This window comes from Corythoichthys intestinalis, chromosome 7 (assembly GCF_030265065.1).
Source record: "Corythoichthys intestinalis isolate RoL2023-P3 chromosome 7, ASM3026506v1, whole genome shotgun sequence".
Classification (NCBI taxonomy): Eukaryota; Metazoa; Chordata; class Actinopteri; order Syngnathiformes; family Syngnathidae; genus Corythoichthys; species Corythoichthys intestinalis.
In genome coordinates, this window is record NC_080401.1 from 25,721,381 (window position 1) to 25,737,203 (window position 15,823).

The 15,823-nt window shown below is 38.7% G+C and overlaps 1 protein-coding gene across 2 annotated transcripts in view; it reads left to right on the forward strand.

The window, feature by feature from the left end:
• The window catches only part of adamts10 (ADAM metallopeptidase with thrombospondin type 1 motif, 10), a 131,355-nt gene that overhangs the window by 88,663 nt on the left and 26,869 nt on the right, over positions 1–15,823 (forward strand). For both annotated transcript variants that reach the window (XM_057841083.1, XM_057841085.1), the window contains 3 exons: positions 3,564–3,697; positions 10,359–10,482; positions 15,697–15,777. In XM_057841083.1, the coding sequence (XP_057697066.1) occupies positions 3,564–3,697; positions 10,359–10,482; positions 15,697–15,777 (339 nt within the window). The remainder of the gene's footprint in view (positions 1–3,563; positions 3,698–10,358; positions 10,483–15,696; positions 15,778–15,823) is intronic.

Genomic DNA, 15,823 nt, shown 5'->3' on the forward strand with positions numbered 1-15,823 from the left:
GGAAGGTTCACTACAACAGCCTACAAGGGAAGTCTCCTGCTTTAAGATGGCGGCTGTTTACTAACGCACGTAGTTTTCAATGCATGTGTTGCCAACGGCGTCGAGTCTGTCATTTTGCATCTAGTTCTATATACATATGATATCTATTAGACAAGCAGGATGTTTATGCTGCATTCCAGAGAAATCGGAAGTCGGATTTATCCCACTCGGATGGTACCAGTTCTGACTTCAAAGCGTTCCAAACAAATGTAAACAACAATGATGGCTGATCGCGATGAGGTGTTTTTTTATTTTGGCCATCCAAAGACGTTTTGACCTCCAGCGAACCTGCCTTCCTATAAGCGATCAAATAGTAGAGGAAAAACGACGGCTGCGTTATAGCCCACACTGTAAACTGCCTTTTTTTAGTTACATCCTTTGCTGATCGTCAATATAAAATCATAGCACAACAAAGATGATGTCGGACTTTTCCGGCCTCCGACTAGGAAAATATCATTGGAACGCCGCTCGAACTGCGAGGTCCAAGTCGCGAAGTCAGAGAAAAAATAACTACCCCGAGTTGTTTCAATCTGACGTCACTGGACAAAATGGCGCTCAAGAAAACGTATTGAATGATAACACAATAATGAAGTAAATCAAGTTTATTTGAGACGCCATGTATTTTTTCCTCATATAGTGAATTATCTTTGTTGTGCTATGTTTTTATATTGACGATCAGCAAAGGATGTAACTGAAAAAAGGCAGTTTACAGTGTGGGCAATAACGCAGCCGTCGTTTTTCCTCTACTATTCGATCGCTTATAGGAAGGCAGGTTCGCTGGAGGTCAAAATGTCTTTGGATGGCCAAAATAAAAAACACCTCATCGCGATCAGCCATCTTTGTTGTTTACATTTGCCTTTGCCATTACCTTTCTTTTTGTCTTCGGTTTTCTTAACATACTCCTTATAGTGTTTGTGGTGGTATGTCGCTAAATGCTTGATTAGGTTGGTTGTATTAAAACTTCTTACAGCTTTACCACCACGCTTGTCTTTATTGTGGCATATGTTGCACTCTGCCTCTTCGTGTTTGTCGTCCTTTAAGGTGAAATGATCCCACACAGCTGACATTTTTACCGATAAAGTCTCTTTGGGAGACGGTAATGTAGTGTGTTGAAGGAGTGCCGTAAAATGCGGACCGGATTTTAGGGAAACCGAAACAAAAACTGGAACGGATTATGTATATCGGTGCGCTGGAAAACCTGGACCGGATTTCAAAGAAAACTGGATCGGAAGTCTGGATCTGAATTTTTCCGTGTCCGATCCGATACCGATGCGCATTTTTTTGCCTATATCGGCGTCCAATCCAATCCAAATATCGGATCTGAAAATCTCTAGTTTAAACTAGGGCTGTCAAAATTATCGCGTTAACGGGCAGTAATGAATTTTTAAAATTAATCACGTTAAAATATTTGATCCAATTAACGCAGATGCCCCTCCCAAACAGATTTAAATGATGGCAGTGTAATGTCCGCTTGTTACTTGTTTTTTGGTGTTTGGCGCCCTCTGCTAGCGATTGGGTCCAAATGATTTTCTGGGTTTCAGCACAATGAGGCAGTTTGGTGTAATTATTGACATCAACAATGGCTACTAGTTTATTTTTTGAATGAAAATTTTACTAATTTTAATAAAACGAAAACATTAACTCTTTCACTCCCAGCCATTTTCACCAGAGCAAGGCCCTTCACTCCCGGCTGTTTTTTCTGGATTTTGACTGATTTTGCAAGGCCCACAGAAAATTCTGTTCTATTGCTATATAATCTTTGAACCCACCAAAAGAAAGATTGGACTCTCTTCTTTCAGCAGAAAAAAAAGTAAGTTCGTATGTTTTTCCATTCTTTAGAAATCAGCATTAGAAAATAGCTTAGTTTGAGCAATTTTCCAATTTCTGATGAAAAAACGGAGAAAATGAGCTTTTTGTAAACGCATACATTTCAAACATAACTTTGACTTTAACAAAGCTATTTTTTGTATTAGTTACATCCCAAACATCTGAATAATGTTTTCCTTTTACAAAATACTATGAACAACCAGACAAATAGAGCTTTAGATAGAATAGTAACAATTTATTCACACACAACGACTGAGAGATGACGGTTTGTCGCCGAGATGACGCCGTTGACGCCACGTCAGCTGTGTAAACTTTTCCCTCATCGTTGTCTGTCTCACAAAGATGGAGTATTTTTGCATTTTCTGCAGGGTCTGCTACGCGAGCCGCTCCACGGGGGGTTTCACTCGTTTTGCACGATCGTCCAGCGCCTGGTGTCCCAGGCGTCCTCTCGTTGTTTTGTCCGGTCGGAGCGCCACCTGGGCTCAATCCGCCAGCGCTTTGACAATGCTGGCCGGCCGTTCACTGCTGTTGAATCGGCTTGTCTAGTCTTCCAAAATGCGCTACTGCCCTCCAGTGGCCAGTTTTATTGCTTTAAAATTGGTTTGGAGCGTTTTTCTTTGTTTCTCAGATACAGCGGAAGCTATATATGCTTCTTATAAAAAAAAAAACGCAAAAGACGTATAAATACGGTTGTGGGACAGTTGAGCATTTAAAAATAAAACGTATTTATACGGTTCCGGGAGCAAATGAGTTAAGAGGGGTTTTAATACAAAATTTCTATAACTTTACAACAAAACTTTATAACAATTAGGCGTGTTAAGAAAAAAATCGTCTCCTGCTCCGCCCAAATGCATGATGGGAAGTTGGGCAACCATGACTGCTAGTAGTGGCTGCCAAACCTTAAGCCAATAAAAGGCGCGGTCCAATGAACGCCAGTATCCACTCGCTTTTCTCTGCCTTATTGCTCTCAATGTGCTAAAACGGCGTCATTGCAAACAGTTTGAGGCAAAGCATGAACGGTGCATTCCGTCCATGCGTGAATTGCGTCAAATATGTTAATGTGATTCATTAAAAAAAATTAATTACCGCCCGTTAACGCGATAAACTTGACAGCCCTACTAATTATACATATTTCGTTTTCTTCGTCGTTTTGTAGATGCGTATTGTTCCAATACTGGTAAACATAAATGTGACAATGGGAGTTAAATCTCAAATGAGTTCTAAGGGGGTGGCAATCCTTTACTGAGGTCACAGCGAATGTGGTATTAAAAAAAATAAGTAAAGATATCATATTCATGTTGATATTCTGAAAACTGCATCACAACATAACTCTGTTCTTGCGCTTTCTTCTGTACTAGCTGTGGTCTATACTGTTGCAATGATGATGTTTATTTGTATGGTGAAGGCCCAGTTGTAGTGCTGACAGTTTGCCACTGCTATAGAGACATTAGTTTGCAAATTATTCAGTTGTGTAAGATTTTGATTCCTCTGTGAAGTTCACCTGCATGTTTTTTGAAGAAAACTTTAGAACCAGGAAATATCCACTCAGTCACATGGAAAGACATGCTAACCTTACATAGGAGGGACACCGTTGAGATTCAAATCAATAACCAGCTACTCTGAACTGTGAAGCAAATGTGTGTAGCTGGTTGAGGTGCTTGTGAAAACAAACTTAATAGCCTTTGTTGTGTGTGTAGGAGGGGTGAAGACATGCTCTCTGAACTGCCTGGCAGAGGGATACAACTTCTACACAGAGCGTGCTCCAGCAGTAGTCGATGGCACGCAATGCAGAGACGACTCTCTGGATAAATGTGTAAATGGCGAGTGTAAGGTGAGTAAAAGTAGCAAGATTAAAAACTACTTGAACAGGCAGCATTCATATGTTCAGAGAATCAACTCTGTCTGTGCGTGTTGGAAAGCTGCCAAAACTGATGAGATGCATCATCTGCAACTCCATTTAAAAACACAACCTTGGCAGGAAATTCAGTCTTCCTTTTTAAGTGGTGTCTTCATGTCTATGTATTATGAAATGAAAGCACACATTTTCACCAATGTTCATTTAACTGAGGACCAGACGTGATTTTTGATAGTCATTAACAGTCTGATGATGCTTAATGTATGGCTACATTCTCATCTCTTTTTGTCTTTTGGTAAAAGTACAGTGCAAATTTATTGCTTTGTTTTGATACCTTTTTCAGCACAGTCCCCTTGGTTACCTTATAAAACAGTGAACAATAAATTATGTTTACTGGAAGTTATGCAAGATAATCTCCACTTCTTATTGCTCATTTTAGTGGGTGGATGTTATACTAGTCTATAGAAACGGAAGGTGTTTCGTTTGCCATTTTAACCATGAAGAGCGTGCCATTAACTAGTTTGCGCAACAGTGTAATAGACATGTGCCGGCTACCAGTTTCAAGGTATACCGTGGTATGAAAATGTTTCAAAACCGCAAAAATGTTCCGTTTTTAGCTATTTTTTATGTCCCAAAAATGCTTGGAGAAATCCCTCGCTTGTAGCTGCAAGACTCAACCCTCCCCCACCGGTTGTTGCTCAGTGTCAGTGAGTCAGCTCCTTAATTTTTTTCCCCATCGGAGGAAACGAAATCGCTGGTATGGGAATGCTTGGGCTACAAAAAAGACGGCCGCGGCTTAGAGGAGGAGGGCCAACCGATATGTAAAACATGTTTGCGGAGGGTGGCTACCGAGGAAGCAATACCTCCAATATAATTTCGCATTTATACAAAATGAATGGTTAGTCAACACTGTCATGAACGTTTCCCACCAGCTACTAGAGTTAACTCCGTGTTTATTGTGTCTAGCGGTGGTAAAACGTGGTGTTTTTTTCTCTCTGGCAACTGTCTGGTGTTGAGAAAGAGAGTGTGTGTATAATGTAAACATGATATGAGTCAAACACACATGATTTTTATGGGAAAAAAATCTATTATTATTGTTCTGATGGTGATATTGTTGAGCTGTGGCTCTGGATTTAGTCTCACCTAAAGGACTGCATTTATTTTCATTTTATTTAGAATATAAATATTTATTTATTTTAACTTAACATTATACTTATGTTCCAATTTGCTAATATGTTTTGAAAAAACAAAAATCCTGTGCTGTATTTGCAATACTGTGATACCATGAAACCATGGTTTTTGGCTTAAGGTTATCATACCGTCAGACTATCGTACCGGCGCATGCCTACAGTGTAACAATGCTGACACGCGGCACGGAAAAATACGCTCAGCTACCGCTGTACATTTTACACTGGATTATTGAATATTTATGGCTGAAAAAGTTATTCTTACAAATACGGGGTGTCCTCAAAAATCATCAAATATCTTGGAAACTACTGGTGCTAGCTTCATCTAACTGAACAGTTTATGTGTTGAACATCAGAAGTTATATCTGTAAGAGAAATTCAAAGATTTGGAAATTCTGTGCGCTGCTTCTGACACGGCAGAAGTCAGAAGTCAAGTTCTTGCCAAACACGCAGCCTTCCTCTGAATATATTTGGTACTAGATCCAAATTTGTTAGCTAGTAGGTAAAATGTTTACAATTTTTGCATTAAATGCACACTGCACAGTCTAGACAGCACTTCTCAAATAGTGGGGGAGCCCCAGGGGGGCGCGGAGCCATGCCGGGGGTGGCGCATATGACCTTGGGGAACATACTTTTTTTGCCGTACGAGAATAAAGTGTACTTGAACACCCACGCAGTAGGTGGCAGTGGTGCTTTCATTTTCAGAGTGTGCGCAGTGTTTCTGAATAGAATAAGAGCACACAGAAAAGAATAGACTTTCCGTGAAGGTGTAAAATTGAATGTTAAATTATCCAAATTCCACACTCAACTTCTTATGTCATGGTCAATGATGTATACCGTATTTTTCGGACTATAAGTCGCAGTTTTTTTCATAATTTGGCTGGGGGTGCGACTTATACTAAGGAGCGACTCGTGTGAAATTATTAACACATTATGATATCATTTCACTTGTTATTTTGGTGTTTTGGAGTGACACTGACAGTTTGGTAAACTTGTTAGCCTGTTCTTTATGCTATAGTTATCTGAATAACTTATTAGCTATGGCCACATTTGCGTTCTGCCTTTGGCAATGTGTGTTCAATTGTATTATTGACTTTTTTATATTGACATGCATGCTTTTTGTTTGTGGCGCATTCACGCCCACGTGGGGACGCACTTGCATTTGTTTACGTGAAGAAGAGCGCTCACACACCAGAAGACCGACAGCTACGTAGCTCCTACTGAGTGGGTGAGTTAGCGAGAGAGAAACACGGTTGTGAACCTACATTCGTTGTTTATGCTTTATGACATGTCTGTTCTATGTGTTGGATTTTATCAAGTAAATTTCCCCCATAAATGCAACTTATACTCCGGTGCGACTTTTATACGTTTTTTTTCTCTTCGTTGGGCATTTTATGGCTGGTGCGACTTTTATACGTTTTTTTCTCTTCGTTGGGCATTTTATGGCTGGTGCGACTTGTACTCTTGTACTCTTATACTCTTGACTTGTAGTCCGAAAAATACGGTAAACACAATTTTTCACCACATAGATATTACATTTGGAAAAACCATATACAATATCGAAGTAAATCTATATATTGAAAGATGGGTCAAAATAACAGCTTCTTAGTTAGTCAATTATTAAATGATGATGGTCAACTTTTCACTTATCAAGAATTTTGTTCATCTTATAATATTCCTGTTGCGCCTCGTGAATATTCTGTTGTGTTTGATGCAATACCAGAGGGATCTCGAAGATTATTACAAAATTCTCCTAAAGGTAGAAATTGTAACATGCCAATTTTTGATCCAAAGTCTCTGTTCATTGGTTATAAATGTGCACTATTAAAGCTCTGAAGCCTCCAACCATTGTTTGAGAGGACTTCTTCAAAGAGAGATAGTTTCCAAACCTGCAGCAATTTATTATTGGAATAATTTATACGAAAATATTGAATGGAAGCATACTTGGCTTTTGCATAGAAAATATTTATTAAGAAATAAAGTTAAAGAAATCACACTCAAAATACTTCACAGGTGTTATCCTGTAAAGACAACAATGGTTAAATTTAAAATTAATATTGATACATTATGTTCTTTTTGTGCAAATGCAAAGGAAACTATTTCCCATTTGTTTTGGGAATGTACTTACTCTCAAATTTTAGGGTTGAACTGAACAATTTTATCAATTCCAAAGTTGAGCCCTCATTGAAAATAGTTTTTAGACATATTTTAATTGGCCTATCCAACATTGAAGAATCAGAAATGGATAAAAGATAAATTATAAATCTTATTTTAACATTGGCAAAATTTCACATTCACTGTGTAAAATATGCTAATCAAAGCCCAAATTTTCATGTTTTCGGGAAAATGTTTTCTTTATATTTGGACGATTAAAGTTACTCTTTGAACCAAAAGGCTATAAGGACCAAAAGACTTTGCAAACAGTACAGCTTGTGTTAAAAATAACTCCGACCATTTTATTTAATATTGTTGTTATTGTAAATTTGTTGTCTGTATGTGTGTTGTTCACCCCTTGTTTGTATTTGTATTTGTGTGAATAAAGTTTGTTAAAAAAAAAAAAAAAAAAAACACAGAAAAGAATACAGTAGGAAACGAGTAAAGACCAGTCTGTTTAAGGTGTGTAAAAATGTTTGCAGCGGGCAGCAGGAAGCCAAATCAATTAAGACGTCACTTAAAAACATTAGAACCCAATCACATTGATAAGCCGCTTGATTGTTTTTCAGTGAAAACATGTCGAATATTGCCAGCAATCGTCCCTGTTTGTCAATGTTACAGCAGTAAACCAGCGTGCACTGTTAGCATGCTCAGTGCAAAATAACCCCACACCATAGCAAAGAAGCTGATACTGCCTGCAGCAAAAAATAAAAACTGTCCCGTTGTCCAATGACACTGACGTGTAATTTTAATTTATTATCATTGATTGGTTTTATTAAGTTTTATTTTGCAATATCAAATAGTCAAAAAATGTACCTTGAGTGTATTTTTACAGTTTGGAAATGACTTTTTTGTTTATTCACGCAAATTGATTTAAGTTGATTTATATTACTTTTTTTCCTTTAATAGAAAACTTCAATGTTATGCAGAGGTGTGTTTATAATAATTTTAGAGACAAATGGTACTATTTACAGTGGCGGCAGAGAGTTGGAGGGGCATGAAACGTTTACATCTTTGTGGGGGGCGTGACAGAAAATAATTGAGAAGCACTGGTCTAGAGTAACTGCGTACGAGCGTTTTCCAAGAGGCAAAATGACTCTCTGGAAATGAATGGCATTTTTCAACCTGAAAATAGAAAAATATGAAATACAGTATTGGGCCGAATCTAAGACGGCCCTGATTATAAGATGATCCCTTCTTTTTTAAGACTGAAGTTTGAAAAAAAGACTTTTTGAACACCAAATTAATTTTTATACAGAAAATAATTACAGTACATGCGAAACAAATGATTATAACAATATATTTGAGAGAAAAAGCATGTTATTTTGCCTCATTCAAATCTTAATATCTGTCTCTTAATATCTACCATTTAAATATGTAAACTAAAATGCAATCACATTCGTAAATGAATGGCTTCTGGTTTTTGAAATGTAAATAAACCAATCTATTGTGATAAAAAAACAAAATTGCAATAACTATATTAACCATCAAAGTGAAGTATAACTGTAACTGTAGTCTTGACACTAATCTGAATAAGGAAAAAACATTGCAATAAAATAATGCAAACTGGTTGAACTTCAGAGTAGCTGAGATCTGTCATGACAGAACATCGCTTCAAGGATATCTGGTGCCATCTAGCGTTGTGAATGGGTATAATGTCTAGACCGCGAATATAAGCCCTCTTTTCCCCCTTTTAAGACCCTCTCTTTTTCAGTCTGATTTCAATGCAAAAAACACCGACTTATATTCGGGCCAATGCGAATTTCTTTAAATTTTGTCAAAATTTTATGTTATTTCAGCAAGAATTGTCAGAATTTTAGCCTCTGAAATTACGTCAATTTTGGGGGTGACACCCTGTATTTACTCTAATAGTGACTGTTGTTATTGTTTTATTGTGTCAACAGGAAGAATTTAGAGTAGGAAAGGAACTGTGTATTGCACGACATTTGACTTTTTACTCACATCCTCACAGGTTGCAAAATTGTACCTTTGCACTTAAAAAAATAGGTTGTACAAAGGTATTGCTTCTGCAAGCAGTCTTTGAATATAGCTAGTGAAGCAGTGGGAATTTTTGCTGTTCCTGCTGTACGGCTATTTGCAGATTAAGATGTATCGTGCAAGGACAAGATCAACTATGAGGGCCTATATTGGTCAGAGGAATTGACATTATTTCTTTTCCACTCATTCTAACAAGACTGTCTAAGGAAGGCTGAAGTTCCTGCACTCATCCAACAAGAGTATTTTGTTTATGTGCATCCTTCTTGTTCTCTCCAACCTTCTACTCCCCTCTTCCCTGTTTTCCCTTGTACTCAGTGACCTTGCAGTTCAGCTGTGAGTCAGTCCACAGTGCACACTGGCTTTCATTCACTTTTATTCTTATTACCGCGCTCTTTCTCCTTCCCAACATTGCTGTTGTTCTCTCATTTCCCTCTTCTAGCGCACCTCTATTCTCTGTTATGGGATGAGAAAGACTTTTGTCAATTTGTTTTGTGTTGAGGCTCATGGGTTATCTGGGGACAACACAGATAATTAGTCATGTCTTTTGAAATGACATGCTGACTAGTTCCTAAGTTGGGTGTCTGACAAAGCAGAAATAGAAGAAGGGGCGTGTGTACGGAGGGAAACAGATGGTTCAGTTAAATACAACATGCCGTTGCAGACAAAAGGCATGTCATGCCATTTCCAGGTCCTACTGAAAAAGACAAGTTAATTTATACTGAATACATTGAGAAATAAGTGGATGACTTTCATGGTTGAGTACCAAATTAACCATCAACCACTGAGCCTTAATAAAGATAACGAAATACTCCAGATTGCAAAAATCCACTAAGGATTCAACAAGGAAAGTTTGACAACCCTGCCTCTCCGCGCGAAGTTACATATCATTGTAATGGACATTTGGGATTATTCAGAGGCTTTAAATCTGGATTTGGTGTTAATTAATTTTAAATTAATGATGAACAAAAGTCTCAATTTATGATAATAAAATGTCACTTTGAAAGATAAGGACAAGCGCAGTTTATGTTACTGTCGAGGAATTTGAGGAAGGCCACCTGTTTTGCTCATCATGAAGCATATTGGTGTCGACACCCTTGACTTTAGCATAATGTCTGCCCAGGATCAGAAAACACATCTGGACGTGTCATCTGATCTCTTTGTGTTTCGGAAAAAGGGTCTGGAAGACATTAGAGGTAATCCCTCGGTCTGGCCTCTGACACCCCTCCACTCGCCGATTGCGCCCCTTCACCCGTGACCCCGAACGACCCCTCGGCTCATTCTGTCTTTTCTTCACGCAGCACGTCGGCTGTGATCGCATTCTCGCCTCAGAAGTTCGCGAGGACCGCTGTCGCATCTGCGGGGGTGATGGAAGCAGCTGCGAATCTGTAGAAGGAGTTTTCAATGATTCTCTGGCAGAAGGAGGTGAAACTTCTGTACAACCCAGCACATATGAATCAATACTCTCAAATACTTCAAAAACAAGAACGCAACTTAAATCACTGGTTCTCAAACATTTGACAGCAAGTACCACCTTGAGAAATACTTAGCTCCACCATCATGGCCAACATTATATTATTGGCTGCTAACCCTTCCAGTTCAAATAAATTGGACATCTATTGCTATCAGTGGCGATAATGAGTTGGAATACAGTAGCGTGGTTGGTCAAATTGCTGAGGGATCAAAAAGGCAGCTTTTTTATGTGTTTATATTAGGGGTGTGACAAAATATTGAAATGGTGGTATATAGTGATACTTTGTATCCCAAAAGGTTATCGATATGCTCCTGCCAAGAATCGAGATATCGCTTTAAAACAGTATCAATATCTAAATAAATAAACCAACAAGTTGCTACCAAAATCTTCCACCATAACAGTGTCTCAGTTAACTCTAAGGCTGCCTTGACGGTGCTCGACACCCAATCCATTTAGACTGGGGACGTCCGTTCATTCGAAACCAGAGCATTCACAGTCATTCTGTCAGATTTTCAGGGCACTTTATAGGTCACTTGCTGTTCGTTTCAGGGCATTTCCAGGTCATTTCCTGTTGAGTTTGAGTCACTGCCTATTTATTTGGGTGATTCCCAGGTCACTTCCTGTTCTGTAACACAAAATGAACAGGAAGTGACCCATAAAATACCCCCAAATCAACAGGAAGTAACTGAAAATCAACAGGTAAATGACCTTAAATGACCCAAAATGACTTCATTGCCTGGCATTGGCTGCCACTGAGGGCTATAGACGTCCAATCCATTTGAACTGGGAGGGTGGCAGCAAACAAACAACAAACATCTACAAACAACTAATAAACAGAAAAAACAAGCTTCTGCTGTGAATTGGAACAAGTTTATCACTAGTAGACGTCCAATCCATTTAAACTGGGAGGGTGGCAGCGAATGTACTGCCAACCCTCCCACTTCAAACGGATTGAATGTCTATGGCCGTCATTGGCAGCCCATGCCAGGCAATGAGGTACTTTTGGGCCATTTAAGGTCATTTACTGTTTTGTGTTGGTTCCCTCCTAGTGTGTTCCTGTGATTGCCCATTGATTTCACTTGTTGTGCCTGCTCCTGGTGTATCCAACCTGCATCCTTCTGTGTCACCCACCTGTTCCTCGCTGTCTCGTTACCCCTTGTTTGTGTGTGTATATAAGCTCCCAGTTTCTTTTCTCTCCTTGTTGCGTCATTGTCAGTGTGAATGTGCATGTTCACGTCAGTTTCAATTCCTGCCCGTTCCAACGTCATAGCCCTCGTGTTCCTAAGCCTTAGTAAGTTTTTTGATACCAGTCTGTTGTTAGTACCCTGACTTTTGTTTAAGAGTTGTTGGATTTCCCGGTCGTTTTGTTTGTACTTTGTTTTTTGTTGGATTTGATTAAATATTTTTTGCACGTCTATCTGCCTCTCTTCCCTTTTCCTTCGTTTGGGTCCTTACTACCTGCCTGCCCGCAAATCCTGACATTTACCTGTTGATTTTCAGTTACTTCCTGTTGAATCTGGGTATTTTATAGGTCACTTCCTGTTTATTTCAGAACAGTTATAGAACAGGAAGTAACCTGGGAATCACCCAAATGAATAGGCAGTGACTCAAACTCAACAGGAAATGACCTGGAAATGCCCTAAAATGAACAGCAAGTGACAAAATGACTGTTAATGCTCTAGTTTTGAATGAACGAACGTTCCCAGTCTAAATAGATTGGTTTTCGTCAATGGCAGCCTTATAGTTAACTGAGACACTATTATGGTGGAAGATTTTGGTAGCCAGTTGTTGGTTCCTTTTTTTTTTTTTTTTTTTTCATTGACATTGACACTTTTTTAAAACGATATCTCGATTCTTGGCAGGAGCATATCGATAACCTTTTGGGATACAAAGTATCACGATATAACACCATTTCGATATTTTGTCACACCCCTATAATATTTCTTTGTGATACTCAGTGCTGTCTTTTGCTCTCTGTATCGCAATGACATTGTCTGTCAATACATTGTAAAAACAGTAAAAGTGTAAACTGAATCTTGTCCAGTCCCTTGCAATCAATTTCCCCCACACAAAGGTTTAACTTGCAATATTCATCAAAACCTATGTTAACCATCTTCAGCATTATAGCCTTCCACCAGAGTAACTGTTATATTGAGAACATGACAAAGCAGTTTGACTGTCTTGTTTGCACACAATGAAACAAGGACTTCTTATCTGACAGCACTGACATGTTCATTAACACAGAAATTTAATTTTGAGCAAAAGACTAAGAATTTTGCACAAAAAATGGCTTTTGCAGGTAATCCGTGTTGTTTTGTTGGTTGTGTTTTGAGAAATGCACAAACTGTTTTGAGAATTTAAATTCTGATCTGAGAAACGTACTTAAGCAATTGAGGAAACACTGCAAATGGTATTACTCTTTGAAGTTTCTAAATATATGTAAAAAAAAAAAATTTAAACATTAAACTTAAATCTTTTTGCAGAACGTAGTTTAAATTTAATACCACCTAACTCATTCACTCCCAGCCATTTTCACCGGTGCAAGGCCCTTCGCTGCCGGCTGTTTTACTGGATTTTGACTGATTATGCAAGGCCCACAGAAAATTCTGTTCTATTGCTATATAAACATGGAACCCACCAAAAGAAAAATTAGACTCTCGTCTTTCAGCAGAAAGAAAAAAGTAAGTAAATATCTTTTTCCATTCTTTAGAAATCAGCATTAGAAAATAGCTTAGTTTGAGCATTTTTCCAATTACTGATGAAAAAACGGAGAAATTGAGCTTTTTGTGAAGCATACATTTCAAACATACCTTTGACTTTAACACAGGTATTTTTTTGCCTTAGTTATATCTGAATAATGTTTTCCTTTTACAAAAAAAAAAAAACAGAAACAACAAGACAAATAGAGCTTTTGATAGCAAAGTAGCAATTTATTTAGACATAACTAACTGAAAGATGACGTTGTGTTGGCCGCGACAGCGGGTTAAACTTTTCCCTCATCGCTGCCTGTTTCACAAAGATGAATTTTTTTTTTTTTTTGTATCTGCGGGCTCTGCTCGTGAGCAGCACGGACTGTACGGCATCTAGTGGTCGCGGTCGTTCTGCTCGGTCGTCCAGCACCTGGCATCCCCGGCGTTCTACCGGTTGTTCTGCTCGGTCGTCCGCCGCCTGTCATCCATTTGGTTGTCTTCCGCCTCTCCCTGGCTTTGCGGCTTGGTCATTGGTTGCCGTTGAATAGGGTTGCGGGTCTTACCAAATGCGCTACTGCCCTCCAGTGGCCAGTTTTATTGCTTTAAAATGAGTTTTAAGCTTTGTGCATTCTATCTGGCATACATGGGAACCTATAGATGCCGATTGTGAAAAAAAAAAAAACGCAAAAGACGTATAAATATGTTTTTGGGACACTTAAGCAATTAGAAATACAACGTATTTATACGTTTTTGGGTGCAAATGAGTTAATGGTACTTGATTAATGGACTGTATTGGATTAAAAAAAAAAAAAAAAAAACTGACGACCACTGACTGATAGATTTTATTAACAGACTCAAGGTCCAAATTGCAACAACACAATACAAGGAAAAGACAAAATAACAAGTGAACTGTCATGTACGAGACGGAGGACCCAGTTGCGTATCGTAGACACAGGATTTTATTGATCTTGACAGGCAAGGGAAAACTATCAGGTCAAGCGATAATGGCAAGTTGACATGCAGACCTACGTTTAATCGCTGACGACCTGACACTGGATGTTGTCTGCTTGAGGCTTATATAGTGTTCTCAGTTATTCTTTATGACATAATAAAGGACTTTGTGATGCTTGAGTGTGAAGCAATATGATGAAACATTACTAGCTGAAATATTACACATGCAAGAAGATGAAACATTAATGGCAGAAACATTAATACGTGACATGAACTACATAGGTTAAAGTATTTGTTTCCCAATTTGAATGAAAAATGCCCAAATTAAGTCAGAAGTCTTGACAAATTCTGTAAAACTCCCCACCAAAAAACAGATACTCAATATAAACCCTCGAGGGAGGTCCACCAAAAATAGGAAGTAGCTCACATTTTATATTCAAACATTGTGTTTTGAGGTGGTTAGCGTCAGCGTGTAGACTCAAACCAACCTCAGTTAGTAATCTGTCACCTAGAGCGACTTTAGCTCAAATTAATTATCATCAAAATACCTCAGTCATGTCAATAGCATGTCTAATTTCTCATTCATTCTTCTCTGATCAGCAGTCAGGATTTCTTTGTGTCAAGGCAAAAGGACCACAACTGTAAAGCAGCCTTACTGTTTTAAAATTGGATAAATATATCGTGTCTCCACAGATATATGGATATATATATCTAAGTGAAGTATTTTCTTGTATAATGTGCCGTGATCCTTGAAATATTGTCTCTGTCTCTCTACATACAAAGAGTCCATGAGTGTGCTAGTTGCTCCTTCACTCCAAATCCACAACCACAGACACTTACTGAGTCCCTCCACGACTGCTGTAATTGTGTATGTCAGCCAAAACCCTCAGACCGAGTCCTTCTAGTATCTCCTTCCCACTTGTGGTTGAAACACTGGAAGAAATTAGTGTATACCTCCATTTTCATTCCTTTATCCTCAAGTAAGGCTGGAGTTATTTGCAGGGCTGCAGTGGCCAGCTCGCTGGCGGAGTCGGGCTGAAAAAAGCAACGCTAAAGTGACGCCTGTAAAAAATGCAAAGCACAGAAAAACAGATTGAGTGAATCAAGTGAAGAAGCGTTTTATTGGCATTTAGTGTGCAAAGAGCCAAGCAGAGCAGCTGAGGCAGGCTGCCTGGGAATGTAGCCGGAATCTGAAGCTTCTGCTCAGTCCATAGTCATCTCAGAGTTAAATACTACTCATGCATTTCATTGCCTTTTGCCAAGAGAACAGCAATCCTCCTTGCTTTCGTTTTTACCAATATTGACAGAAACTGTGGGTGCGTGATCATTTGAAACGGTCTTTTAGCCTTCATTAGGTAATCCTTACCAGGCAAGGATGTACGTCCCACACTTTATAAATGTATACCGTAGGTTTTAAGATGGTGCAGAAGATCAAATATCATCTTATCAGTGCTCATAGTACTGACTGGTATTGCAGTCCACTGTTCGGATTCATTTGTAATATAATGTGTTTTTATCTCTCAGGTTATGAAGAGGTCATCCGAATCCCAAAAGGCTCAGTGTTCATCCACTTCCAACAGCTCAACATTTCTCTCAATTACATTGGTAAGATGTTACTACAGTTTAAATGACTGATCTTAAAGTAGTTTAA